Source organism: Agelaius phoeniceus, chromosome 8, assembly GCF_051311805.1.
Source record: "Agelaius phoeniceus isolate bAgePho1 chromosome 8, bAgePho1.hap1, whole genome shotgun sequence".
Lineage (NCBI taxonomy): Eukaryota > Metazoa > Chordata > Aves > Passeriformes > Icteridae > Agelaius > Agelaius phoeniceus.
This window is the reverse complement of record NC_135272.1, coordinates 7,887,685-7,901,615: the sequence shown is the minus strand read 5'-3', so window position 1 is coordinate 7,901,615 and position 13,931 is coordinate 7,887,685. Positions and strand designations below refer to the sequence as shown.

Genomic DNA, 13,931 nt, shown 5'->3' with positions numbered 1-13,931 from the left:
CTGGCCCTTCCCTTACAACATGCCTTTGGGGAAAGGTTTTTCTTTTTTTAAGCCTGAACTATTTCCATGGTATTGACGCAGAAAGAATGGCACTGGATGCAGCTGAAATTACATAGGCTCACAACTTTGCTGCTGCAGAAAATGTTTGTATGGCTACATTCTTGGGAACTGAAGTGGCAGAAGAGGCTTTGTGTCCAGAGGCCTTCAAATTGTGCTTCCATGTCTCCTGTAAAGCACAGAATAAAAGAAGTTGTTCTCTAGGAATGTTTAGCATAGGTTTGTCCTGGAGGAAGCTGGAGGGAGTTGACTCAGTGAACCTGAAGTGTCAGTGCCACATGCAAATGTGCCTTCGTTATAGCTGGAATATTGGCAGTGGATTAATTGAAATTGGTTTTCTTGAACTGCCATATAATTGATTTCTAACAGTAAAATTGCTTCTTTGTCCTCAGGGTAGTGCTTTGGAGGCTTAATTTTATTTCTAGGATTCTTGCAGTTTCTTTTCTAGTCTTTTTGTACAGACTTTTTGTCTCCTTTGGGGTGGCATCCCTAGTAGCAGTTACTCTAGTATGGCACAGTTCTTACCTATGACTGACCCATGAAGTACAGCTGGCACCCATAATCTCTTTGTCAAAAGCACCAGTACACTCCTGTCCTTTGTTTTTTTTTCCATAGATGTCTGTAAGTGAAAACAGCCAACAGTGCTGTGAGGAACAGAAATAAGGATATTGACAATCCAGAAGTTGTGGGTTTTCTTCCATGAGGTGGTTCTTCCCTTTCTTCTGTTCCCCTTACTTGGGAATTATACACTTTTACTGGGAAAGGTACCACCTGTATGAGCTTTGGGCCTCATGCAGAGCTGAGATCTTCTGTCTCTAGGTGGTTGCTGTGAGGCAGAATACCTGCCTCCTTCCCTGGCAGAGAGGGGAAATATTTGGGAGCACACCTGGCCATTGTGAATCAGGTTAGGAGTTAATTGAGCCCAGGACCTGCCTTGAGCAGCACTGACGATAGGGGAGTTGAGAGGTGCATCAAAAAGCAAGGACTTCTGATAATTCCTCCAAACACTGTGGAATCTCCAGTGATTTGCTTTAAAACCCAGTCTATTAATTGCTTCTGAAACAGGAACCATTTAATATCTCTGTCTTACCTTTCTCACTTGTAGTTTTTGTGTCTATGTCTTTTATATAGGGAACAATGATCAGAACTTAATTATCTTTGAGACTTCTGTCCATTTGTGAAATGTCTGAACAAAGGGTTCAGGAGTTAATAGGGAAGAACTAATGCATGAATAATGGAGTTGCATAAACCTTGTTTCACTAAGAATCAGGCAAAAAAATGATACTAGATGGCTGGACAGGAATTTTTCTTACCCCCTCCCTTGACATGATAAAAAACAAAGAGCAGAAGACATCTGGAAAATTCCAAATATCATAATGTTTCAGAGTTTAAAATGGATCAAGCAATCAATAGTTTGTCCAAGCAAGTTGCGTGTCATTAACTTTGGTTTATTTTTCTTCTGACTTCAAAAATATAGGTTATGTCTTACCTTGAACAGATTTCTGTATGGAAGGTACTTTAGGTTTTGTTTATAGCTATTACAGCTCCTTCAGAGTTTGGTGTTTTGGTGAAGGTTTTTTTGTTGTTGCAATAACTCTTGCTGTAAGACCTGGCATGATAAACAACTGTATCAACTTTTTTTATAGGCCTGTGCATAATCTGTTGTCCTGTTACATGGATCTTGCCATGAATTGCTTTTCCTTTGACTTATGTTTTGGGTAATATTGAACCTGGCCTTTTGGAGGCCTGTCAGAAAAAGTGATCCATAGGTTACATTTCAGAACAGCCAAGTAACATTGGCTGTCCCTTTCTCATTCTGCACATTTGGAAGAAAATATAACATGAACATTTTGTTTACCTTGTGCATGTGTAGATAATCCTTGCTCAAGAAACAGAGCAAAGCTGGCTTGATTTAACTGGGGTACTTCAACTTACCCTTGCTAAATTTAGTGATGGTTTGCTGTGAACTGTGTGGAGGGGGAATGTTTGCTTTTGCCATGTTCCTGGCTAGCTGGCTACAGGTATTTACACCTCTCTTTTAAGGAGTTGGGTGGTAGTGCTGGTGTTTCCCATAGCATGTGCTGCCTCATCCTCAGCTTGATGCATCCAGTGCATACAGTAGCCACAGATACTGCTGTCCTGTAAATACAAATTGAGCCCGTGCTGACAGTATATCTTTAATAGCTTTGTTGATCTGTGAAAGACATTAATTTGTAAATACCTGGTTTGTGTGTAGTGCCAGATGTATTAGACCCCATAGTTCCTTTTGCAATAGAAAGAACTGTTTCAGTTTTTCCTTTCTGCTAATGAAAATACTGTGCTGGTGAGGCTTTCTCTATTGAAACTCTGCTCTGTAACTAAACATTTCATTGGGTGACTGCTGCTGGGGGTGTTGCTGCTTTTTGAAGAGCCAGAAGCAGTAGGACTTGGGCTCCGCCAGGTGAGATTGCAGGACTTGTAGGGTTGCCTCTCCAACCTCCTCTTTCATACCAAGAGGGATTGTATTATCCAGAATGTAAAATGATTGACAGTTTAGGGACAAAGCTGGTGAATAATTTGAACACTGGAACTTAATGAAGGAAACTGGCCCAAAGCTGGAGAGCCCAGAGTATGAGGAGCCACATATTTCCTGTAAAAGAAGTCATAAAATAAGCAGGTCATCAGAAGTTTATGCACTCTCTTGATGCTCATCTCTAATTTAGGGCAGCAGCTTTGTGAGTTGGGGAGGGGAAATAGTTACAACTGTGAAGTTGCTCCTTATCTCGTGTCTGGAATTGCAGATTGTACCCAGCAGTGGCAGTGAGTGTGGGAAGAGGAGGGCTCCAGCCTCCCTGATATCCTGGGCACATCTCTAGGCTGGTGCAGTACTCACTGTGTAAGACTTCTGGGGGGTGAGGTAGGGAATACTCAGCCAGCTCAGTCCTCAGAAAGCACTTGTAGCTTGAAAGGCAAGTGTGCCTTGGGAAGGATAAAAATACTTTTGGGCATTTTTGCAACTTGATCACCTAAAAGCCCATAAGGTTATTAGGTAGCTCAGACATGTCTAATCTTATAAATATATGACCTCTAGACAGAGTGTGTTATTTATTTTGCTGTACCCCTTCCTGATTTTCTTTTCCATGGACTGATGTAAACATAAGCAACAGCTGAACATGTAGACAGAGGAAGAAACTCTCTTGCAATAATGTCTTAGAAGCATATGAGAGCAAAAAGAAATTCTGTTATGTTAATTGTGAATAGAGAACTGTTATCTTACTGCCTTCATGGAAAATTTTCATCTTCTGTGCTCTGTAGGCTGTCATTCTAGTTTTAGCTGCTGCGCTTGTGTCTGTGTGTTCTAGCAGTTCAGTCATTACCTGTGTAACACAGCATTGCTTTCTGGCAAGTTATGTTGTGCATATTCAGAAAAAGTATAATGGGATATAAAGCCCTTTTTTGCATAGATTTCTGTATGTGGGTGCTTCTGCTCTATAACAGCACAGGCAAGGCGAAGAGCTACATTTAGAGTTTGTCAGAGGGTGATGATCTGTGTGATGGTCCTTACTGCCTTTTGGTATTTCCACACTCCTCAGTGATTGTTGTAGCCTGATCACAGATAACTGTAGCATGCATGAGTGATGCCATTAATTATGGCCGTGGTATGGATGCACGGCTGATTAATTTGGGGATGGTGAGCTGAAGCCAACAGCTGTTGTGGAGGTATGGGGTTGAAACTATCTTCAGGCTGGGTGGTGAGGGATTGCCTTCATGTCCTTTTTATGGTGGTTAGGGGGCATGTCATGCTTGTGGGATGCAGAACAGTTTTAGACTAGTCCTTTTCTTCAATTTTGTAAGTAGGAAAGCAAATAAATCAGCAAGGCTAGTCGTTGTGTTTGAAGGGCCTGACTTGTTTTGTTTGCTATCAGGCTCTACCTTTCTGTCCCTAGACCTTATATTTAGTTTTAGTGAACTCTTCCATCCTGTTCTTAGTAGGAGTTGAGATGTGTATCTCCCTGTTGTCTCCTTATTGTTATTGTTATCTCCTTATAATTTTGTCTCCTTCCCCATCCCCCTTTCAGCCCAGGGTAAGGACCCCTGGCAGCTGTGCACATACACAATATCTCCCATTGACAGCTGGATTGTTGGGAGTCTGTGGAAGGTTTCTCTTTATTGTGTGTGTTTGTGTGTGCATAGGCATCTGCAACTGTAGGCACTGCCCTGAAAGCGAACTGAGAATCATATTAGTTGGGTAGGCAGTATGAGAATGGGGGCACTTCCATGCATGGGGGGAAGCTGAAGGTGAAGTGGAAGAGCTACTCAAGGAGAAAGGCAGTGTTTTGGAGTGTAGTGGTGTGCTTCCTTTAAACCTCCTGTGCAGGAAACCAGTCTTCTTGGGTTTGGATGCTTGTGGAGTTTCAGAACTGTTCTCACCAGCCCAAGCATCAGTTTGGAGAGTGGTTTGTTGAACTTAAAATTTCCATGTTGTACCTGTGGAAAAGGAATTCAGACCATTCTCTGTGCAAGATAGCATTTTAATTTTAGTTCTACTACTTCAAATCTTTATGAAAAATGCAGACACTTTCCTCTGATACACATTATTTTGCGTTAGGTGGTTTGCAGTGTGCTCTGCATTACTTGCAGAGAGGAAGAAGCCCTTTTCCAGGTAATTTGAGCAATGGGAAATAGGTCTCCATTAGTTGCATGGATACTGGTGAAATGCTTAGCATAGTTGTGGAATTAGTCTAAAACATGGATGAGATGTACTGGACTGTGGATTTGGCATGGTGAAGTCATCAGCAGTGGCCCAGGAATGCAGCTGTGCACTGTCATGTGTCAGCTCTTGGAGCATCCTGAGGGCCAGGTTTGGTTCTGCCTTTGTGCCAGCAGTGTGCAGAACGTGGTGGTTCCTTCCTGTGAGCTTGGGTTGCAGTTGTTGGTCACACACTGTGGGTCTGGGGATGCTCCTGCTGCTGACCAAGACAGTGAAGGGGGGTTTATTATTCAGTAGTGTTGGATACCACTGTCAGCTGTTCTTTGGTAAACCATTCATCTGTGATAAGCTTTCTTTAAATCCATGCCAGATTTTACAATCAATAAACTGTAGTTACGTAAAAAATGAAGTTAATGTTCACTTGAGGTATAAAATGTGTCTCTGAAAATATATGTGTGTACATGCACACCAAAAAGCTGATTAAAAATTATGTCAACTAGGAGCATTTGTAACAGCCACCTGAAACCCATGGGATTAAAGTCAAGGTTATATTTTCAAGACATAAATTGACATTTTTAGTTTTAATTTATAATTTTCAGGCACGGTGCTTACAAAAGTAATATTTTTTGCATCTGCCTCAGTCAAAGTACCTGAAGTGAGAAGTAGCTGGTTGTCTTAAGAATTATTGGAGGTTTGGAGGGAAAGAGCTCATCCTTTCTTCACTTGTTGAAGCCTTCCAGTGAGAGCTTGGAGAGGCACCTTGAGGCTTCAACATCCTCTGCTGCAGTGCCCTTGTAGGTTGTGGGTGGTTCAGCTGTAGGAGAAAGAATTTCTCTTTACTCTCCTGATCAGTAAATTGCTTAATGCCTACCATTTTTATTTCAGTCAGCAGTTGTTATTGTTGAAGCTGCCAAATATCTGTTTGGTTTTGTAACTTCTGGTACAGTTGATCATGGTAATGTTGAGCCTGTTGTTTCCTGTTTGATGTGCTGCACAGAACCAGTGTTTAGGAATTGAAATTTAGGATCTACTTACTTGGTTGTTTTAACCATTTCTGATACCAGCCCACAAAGTTTTCTACAAGCCAGATGTCCAAATTCTGTTCCTCACTTGAGACCTTCCACCAGTTTAAAGGCTGCAGGGATGTGATATTTAAAAGGAACTGACTCTTGCAGCTGGGAGTAAAGTTTTGGTGTGTGTTAAGATGGCTGATGAGAGGCCTGGAGCACAGAATGCTCAAAAATATCAAAAATTGAGTGTGCTATTTCAGTGCTTCTTAGCCCTGGTTACACTCTGTGGCTCGGTAACCCAAGAGTCGTGCTGAGCATAACCATTGAAACTCTTCACTTGTCACTCCCACCAAGACCAGGCTGGCACTTCACTATCAAGGTGACTTGACAACAACACACTTTTTGGCAAGACAAGAGCTTGGAAAATAGGTTTGTTAAGAATTGTTGCTCTTGGGATTGTAACCCCTGGGATTCCTGGTTAGTGAATCGCTCCTAAGGCAGCCAGCCCCGCTGAAGGGGCAGGAGGGCACTTGGGATTTTTGCTCTTTTTTGCAAGAGCAGCTTCCTTGGGGTCCTTTGCCCGGTGGTCAGTGCTGTGCTCTGGTGTCCATGCAGCAAGTAGGTGGGTCTGTAAATCCAGGGAGACCTATGGATAACGGGCTGTGAGCAGCAGTCTGAAAAAAGGTGTGTCTGCAGCTCGAGTGGTGTTACACGGGGCAGGTGGAAGGGCTGTGATGGGTAAATGCCCTGAGGTCTCTCTGGTCAGCCCAGAGATAAAAGGGTCCCCTTAACTCTTCTGGTGCAGTTTTTCCAGGAGCAGAGACCTTTGGGGGATGTCTTCCTCCCTCTGGGCTGGGGAGGAGGGGGCAGTATCTGTGCTTTGCACAGCCCTTTTACAAGGATTTCAGGGGGATTGAGAGTAACCCTCAGGAGCTGTCCCTGTTTGAACACTGCTGAACACCAGCTCATCCCGGAGCATCATGCTAATGCAGGCATTGCAAAAGATCACCTGAGGTGTGCCCGGGGGCTACGGGTGTTTTCCTCCAAACACAAATGAGCTGGGAAGTCTGGAGGGAAATCGTCTTAGATAGTCCTGGAAGGAATTGTCAGATCTGTGTGCAAGGTCAGCACCTTGTCAGCGGGAGGTGGATTCAGTCCCTCTTTGTCTCGGTTCAGGCTTAGGGCTTCTGGGAGAGACAGGCCAGTTCATTCAGAACTCATGAGCATCTGTTTTCCTAGAGAGTGCTGAAGCTTGGAGTTCCCTAATACCAAATAATTTATATGGCACTCATGCATGTTTCTGTGGTGTTTTGTTTTTTGGTGGGGTTTTTTGTTTTTGTGGGGGTTTTTTTGTGGGTGGGGGTTTTTTTTGTTTGTTTGTTTGTTTGGTTTGGTTTTTTTTAAGGCACTACCTTTGGTAAGAACTTGGTTTTTTTCCTATAACTTTAGATGTTTAACCCACTCAAAATACAGATATTGCTGATAAGTCTGGGCAGCGATATGGAAATTTGTTGAGGGCATTCTAGGATCACATAAGTGTAAAAGATGAGAGAGAGAAACTATCTGTGTTCTAAGTAAATGAGCCATGCTTGTAAACTGGAGGGGAAGAGAGAGATCACATATTGCTGGTGAAAAGTGGCTGGATTTTGATAAGAACAGGAAGCAAGTAAAGACAACAGTGTGGTCTAAGTGGAAATAATCTGATCAGAGAGAGGAGGAAGATCACATGCTTTGCTCTCCAGGCTTATAAAGGTTTTGATTTGATTTTTAGCAGTTCATATTTTAAAAAGTCTTTTTTTCTTTTTGTCAGATTATGTCTACTTCGAAAATTCTTCAAGTAACCCCTATTTGATACGAAGAATAGAAGAGCTCAATAAGGTAAACATTTTTTTCCATCAAGTCTTTGAAGTTAATTGAATTTATGATCTGCTTGAATTGATTAAAATCAAAACAATTCTTGAGCAGTTCTGTGGTAATTAGAAGCTTAAAAATACATTTGTTCTCTGATAATTTTCTGGAATGCTTTAAGACCTTTTGTTCTCCTTTGGTATGAAAGAACTGAGTATCAGTGGCATGTCATTCTCAAGGTGATGATGCCCACCTTTAGGGCAGGTTTCTGCAGTTCTTCACTTCCATGCCAGGATCACTGGATATGAAGAACATACAAGAGTTTGCCTATGGAGAGCTTTAATTTGGTTTTTTCCTGTGGGAGACTCTTGCTCAGGAGAAAGGTTTGCATCTGTGATCTGCTTGCTCAGACTTTGTCTTTGCTGATTGTCCTTCTGGGCCAGTGAACTTCATCTGCCAAATTCCCTTTCCATGGATTGATCAGGGAAGCACGATGGTTTCTGTGTGGGAAGGCAGCTGAAGTTTGACTTGGCTGAGAGGGGAAGAGGGTTCTCAAGCCAGTGGCTGTATCCTAAATACACCATATGTTCAGGTTTAACACCAACTGTAGGGCAGCCCTTACAGAAGGAATGTCACATTGCTGGTTTGGATTTGCAAATTTGGTTGGTATTTGCAATACCTGATACCTGACTGGTATCAGGTATTCTTCTTCAGCCACCAGTCATGGGAAAGCATGTAATTCTCAAACAGTTATTTGGAAGAGAAAATGTATCAATTTCATGACCAATAAAAATCTGAGTGCTAGGACATCCTTGGTCACCCCATGGAGGTCTTTTACTGAAAAATAAGTCTCATTTGCCTTAAAGAAACATGAGTGAATTCTTAAAATATTCCCAGTGGATCCCTATCCAAGAGGTATCACTGTCTGTATTCCAGTCCATTACAGGGTGCAGGTTTGTTATCACTTTCCTGGAAAGTGCTTTCCCCTCTTGCTCTTCAGTTTCATTCTTCCCCTCACCTTTAAAAAAAGATGAACTTTCAACCTGGATCCCCCATCTTGGTGCAACTCTTGCTTGAGCTGTGATTTCTCTGACATACACTTTAAAAATGAATGTTTCAGGTTGAAATGAATCCTAGCTTGTTTATTTTTAACTGAGTGTAAATGAAATTTTGGCAATTAAATAAACCAGATCAATTTACATGGAAGCTGTCTGTGTTTGAACAAGATGGTTCTTGCCTTTATATTTTAGTTTCTCAAAATTTAAAAGTTCTGAATTATATTTACCAGAAGAAGGTAGAAATTGTGAGAAATTAATGAAAACTTTTGGTCTTTAAGGGAAATATCCTTGCACGTATGTGATGTCTGTGTTTTGTTTTTTGTTTTTTTTTTTTTCTGTTAGGAAAACTGGTATTAGAAAAGTTGAAATTTTTCGTTCATTCCCATCTTAGGAATGAGCATGTGCATAAATTTTTGTTTCCTTGTGGACACATTGCTGGTTTACTACCCTTTTTTGGAGACTTCCCTAGCAGGGAATTTGTATCTTCTGCTTTGGGAACTGTGCCTTCATTATGGTTTTCAAAGAGTCTTCAGTTGTAGGATTCAACTCTTGAGTTACTTTTGCATGATTTGATTTTAGAGATAGTAAATTGGCTGAGGCTGTTACAAACCAGTAGGTTTATTTCCCCTAGAGTTTGTAAAAAGCCATTTGCACTGTTTGACAGGTGCCATCTTACATTTGATCACCTATCTCATTTTAAGAGTTTTAAGTAAATAATCTTTCAAAAATTCTGACTTTATTTCAGTGACAGCATACAAAAAGAGTTTATTGTCTGGTGCAGCTTCTTTGGTTCTCCTTCTGTAATGACTTTTTGGTGTGTTGGTCATTATTTAGCTCACCAGTGCTGTCAGAGAATCTCATGTCATTTCTTTTGCAAAAGTAACAATGGCTGCGTTCTTTCTTGCTTTTCTACTGCCCTGTAGAGTTTGGAGAACAGCCTAGATCTGAATTCTGTTATTTTTCACAGGTTTTTTTATTAGGTTTTTAAAGATTCATTTGAGTGCTGTTTAATATAGGCATCACCTCAAAAGTAGCAAAGTGAATTGTTAATAGGTTGCAATGGCAGCTAAGCGTGGTTTTCTCTGCTTGAAACATCTGTAACTTAAAAAGTGGTGATTCCTCAGGAACCATTACCAGGGCAGAGCCAAACTGCCTGGAATTGCCCTACCCTGGACTGGATCATGCAGGAGTTTGTGTGTGAGGTAATGTGTGCAGCTGGAGGTGCTAAAAGCAGACTCTGTGTAGCTCTTGTGCAAAATTCCCGATAATTTATCAAGTTCCTGGTCAGGGATCAGTTTTTTCTTGTGTTCCCTGTTTCAGACTGCCAATGGAAATGTGGAAGCAAAGGTGGTGTGTTTCTACAGGAGGAGAGACATCTCCAGCACGCTCATTGTACTGGCAGACAAACATGCAAGTAAGCTGCTTTGTGTTCAAATGACATTGCTTCTGCACAGAATTGTCCAACCTGGGGACAACTTTGATATTTCAAGTACCAGTATCTTAAAATGTATTTTTTTCTGTAGTCATCTTTAGCAATTTGCATTACTTGTTTGGCTGACTTTTCTGTCTTTCTACTTTCTGACTCTCTTTTTTATTTGTTTTGTTTTGTTTTCTCCTTTCCTTAAACCTTTTAACACCTCGTTTTGTATGGTTGGATTTTGGTGGGGACAAGACAGAAGGTTTCAGTTAGGGCTGAGTAAAGACATCTTATTTGCTCCACAGAAATGAATTTTTTAATTTCTGGGATGAGAGAATGTATTCTCCCTGTTAGTATAACTTCTCATTAATTGCTTGGTTTGGTTTGTATATTAAAAAACCCCTCAAACATTATATGAGGGAATCAGGTAGACTGATTATGGGAAAGCAACTTGAAACATGGCCAGCTTGAAACCTGACTAACAGGATTTCTCTTTGAATTTCAATATTAATAATATTTCTTGCAGTGACACAGCTTTTGTCTGAACATGCTCAGTAAATAGACTTTGAAAACAGCAAATCTGAGACTCTCCTATCACTATTTTGAATTAAAGCCCTTTTGTTGGGAAGCAAGTGGAGTAACTAAAATGTTTTTCTCTTGTAAACAGCGAACTGTGTGAGGTGTAGCTGTTCAGATTGCTTAAAATTTAGCAAAAAGCATGGACGGCCTTATGAATCCTTGTAATTCAGGGCACATCTATAAATGAGAGGGAAGCAATCAGATATGGGCATGTCAGAACTGTGATTTAGCTGGCAAGCATCACTGTCTTTTAATGTGCTTCTTGGTGTGTGTATCAATAGAGTGATCTGGGGATTGATTCAATCAGATACTCAGTTTTAGCAAGGAATATAATGCCTTGCTGTGTTCTCACTGCTTTAATGCCATTGGGGAAAAGATGCAGCAAAACTACTAATAAATTTGAGTATTTTCTGTTGTAGTCTGTCCAAATAATCCCTCCATTGCAGCCATACCTTGGAAAGAGGTCGTGGTGTTGAGGGAGAGTCTGCTGTGTCACAGAATTGTGATGGCAGGCAAAGCTTTTTTGAGATCTCTTCAGTGCAGCAGTATTCATTTTATCTGAGGAGCTCAATAGGAGCTTCACCATAAACAACGTGGCTATTGATTCTTTCATCTGTGTCTCACTTCACTAGGTTCAGTAAAGGAAGCAGGTGGGAAGGGTTCACAGAAACACAGAGCTGAGACCGAAAATGAAAAATAATTTGAACCCACATAAATGTTCTTTGAACCTGCAAATGCTGATTTCTCTTTGTGATAAGAAATCTAAGTGTTTTTTTTTAATGCAAACAAATAATTCATTGTTCATATGTGTTGTTTGAAAGATGGGAAAATTCTTCTATAGCAAAATCATATTAATAGAGCAACCAGAGACAACTGAGTCTGCCTCTTAGAGTAAATTTCATTAGTAACTAGCATTTTCTCCAGTATCTTTCTTTCTGGTGCAGAATAAAATTGCTACTGAATGACTTCCATTTATTTAGATAGATCTGCTGCTCTGTGGTTTCCGTTCTTCATAAGAAGGGAGAAGAGAGAGCAAAATTAAGCTTTTTGGACAGCCATTAGTTCTTTACTCTGAAAAAAAAATCAGCATCCTGCACGATATAATGAAATTAAATTTTATAGATGTTAGGATTCTAGTACAGATATTGCACACTGTCACTGACTTTGAGTTCATTTCCATAAAGTCTCCTGTTGCCTCATTTTGATGCATTTGCAGTAGATGTACGTGTCTGCATCGCTGATCTTTTAACTGCCTTTGTTCAGCTGATTAATGGAGCTTTCTGACTGCAGACATTTCTGGATTCACACAGTCTTCTGTTTAAGATGCCTTTATTTTAGACCTACTGTTGAGATCAGTGCAGTGAGAGAGCTAAGCAGTGGGGAGATACAGCCAGGGCATGAATGAAAAAATTGTATGGATATTTTGTTATTTTTTTATTCTTCCAGTAAAGGAAAGAAAAAGATGTAATTGTGAAATCAATGTTTTGAAGTTAAAAAAAAAAAAGGTCACTTTAGCTTGGGCGATCCATCAGATATCTGAAACAGGCAAGTCTGAAATGTTGTCTGTTCTCATAAGTCTGTATACAGAGAAATGTGTTGGAAGAGCCTTATTTTGTAGTTGCTGACTATAAATTGGTACCTGATGTATGTAACCTGATTCTTGGATTTAATCTGTGATCTTACTATTTTTATCATATGATGTAAAGCTTGTCTGGGCTGTCCTATAAATCTTTCAGCCTTATGATGTCTTCTATGCATTGTTAGTGCTTTTTATTCATAAGCCTCTTTAATCACCTCACAGATTATTCTAGGGAGTTTCTCCAACTGTTTCTGAAATGAACTTGCTTCACCAGTAAGACACTGATTTTAGTTCTTGCTGAGAGACTTAGAAAACAAGATTGCAGACAGGACTTGATGGAAGAGAAATGGGAAAGATACTTCACTCCTCAACCTTTTGTTGGATACTGTCACTACGTATTTTCTTTATTTAATGTCTTACACAGTTTTTCATAATTATTTCAATATTTGCAGCCATGACTGAGCAGTTGGTAGTGGTTGGGGAACTGACATAGCACTGTCTGGATTGGCAGATTTATGGTTGGTTTTCAGCAGGTGCTCTGGCACACAGGGCAGCTTGGTTTTGGAAGTACCAAAGCTTCTGAAAATAGATGTTTGCATGATACCTCTGTGCCTAAACAGGTAGGGAGTTTATTGAGAATTTTTTTTTACGTTTTAAATAACACCAATCTAAATGAAGTTGGACAAAGCTTCATGAAATAGCTCTTTTTATTTCTTCCATTTTATTCTCCTTCTCTATATTCTCCCAGCCCCACACATGCAGATTTAAGAGGAGTCCAAATCATATATCCACTAATGACACCTTGACTCAATTGTTGCTGAGAGGAGGGAACTGTGTCTTCTCTCTTTGGGAGTGGTGCAGTGAGGGAAGATACAGGTGTCCAAAATAGTGTCTCTTTGCTACCTGACACAGTGGCCATGGCTGCAAGAGATGACCACCAGAGCTTTGTGGCAGGGGATCCACACTGATTATGTGGCAAACTCCTTCTCAAGTGTCGAGCTGTAAGGATTCCTGCCTGTTAAAACTTTCTCCATGCTTTCTACAGCTATGAGTCAATATCTGGTTTTTTGTAGAGAAAAAAGGATTAAGGCTATAGCTTCATACAAGCCATTTGAAACTGAACCTGGAAGAAGGAACCTGGTGTTGTATTTTAATTTATTCAAATGCAGCGTTTCTAGAATGTTCCTCCAAGGTCCTTAGTTAAGCTGTTAAAGCAGCCAGAGTTGCAGCTTCCTTTGCTGCTGAAGGAGCTATTGTGCAGATCAGTACCACTGGTTTTACTGTGTTTCCCAATGATTTGGCCCCACTCTTTTTCTTTATTCTTTACATTTTTTTGCTGGTTATAACTATGCTAACTAATTTTTTTGTTACTGCAGACTGTTTCCCAAGCTGGTAAACCTTGTCTGCTCTCTAAACCTGATTTCTGTGTCTTGTTTACCTTCGTGCATTTCTGAATTCTGTCATGTAGCTATTTGTATGACACCCAAAATGCAGAGAAAGGGCTGCTGCTTTCTGCTTTTGATGCTCTGGAGAGCCCAATCTGATCTATAGCAAATTGCTATTCTTTCTCGTGTCTAGCAAATATTGATGTTTAATTTCACATCTCACACACCCAGTCATTTTAAATTACAATTACTGCCTCTTGGGTTTCTCCTGCCAATTCAAAGTTTACTCTTTGTAATTATTTTCCCCA

The 13,931-nt window shown here is 40.4% G+C and overlaps 1 protein-coding gene across 3 annotated transcripts in view; it reads left to right on the top strand.

Annotated features, from left to right (window-relative positions):
- The window catches only part of MTA1 (metastasis associated 1), a 75,125-nt gene that overhangs the window by 7,350 nt on the left and 53,844 nt on the right, over positions 1-13,931 (top strand). For all 3 annotated transcript variants that reach the window (XM_077181895.1, XM_054638394.2, XM_077181896.1), the window contains exons 2-3: positions 7,568-7,635; positions 9,984-10,077. In XM_077181895.1, coding sequence (XP_077038010.1) covers positions 7,568-7,635; positions 9,984-10,077 — 162 coding nt within the window. The remainder of the gene's footprint in view (positions 1-7,567; positions 7,636-9,983; positions 10,078-13,931) is intronic.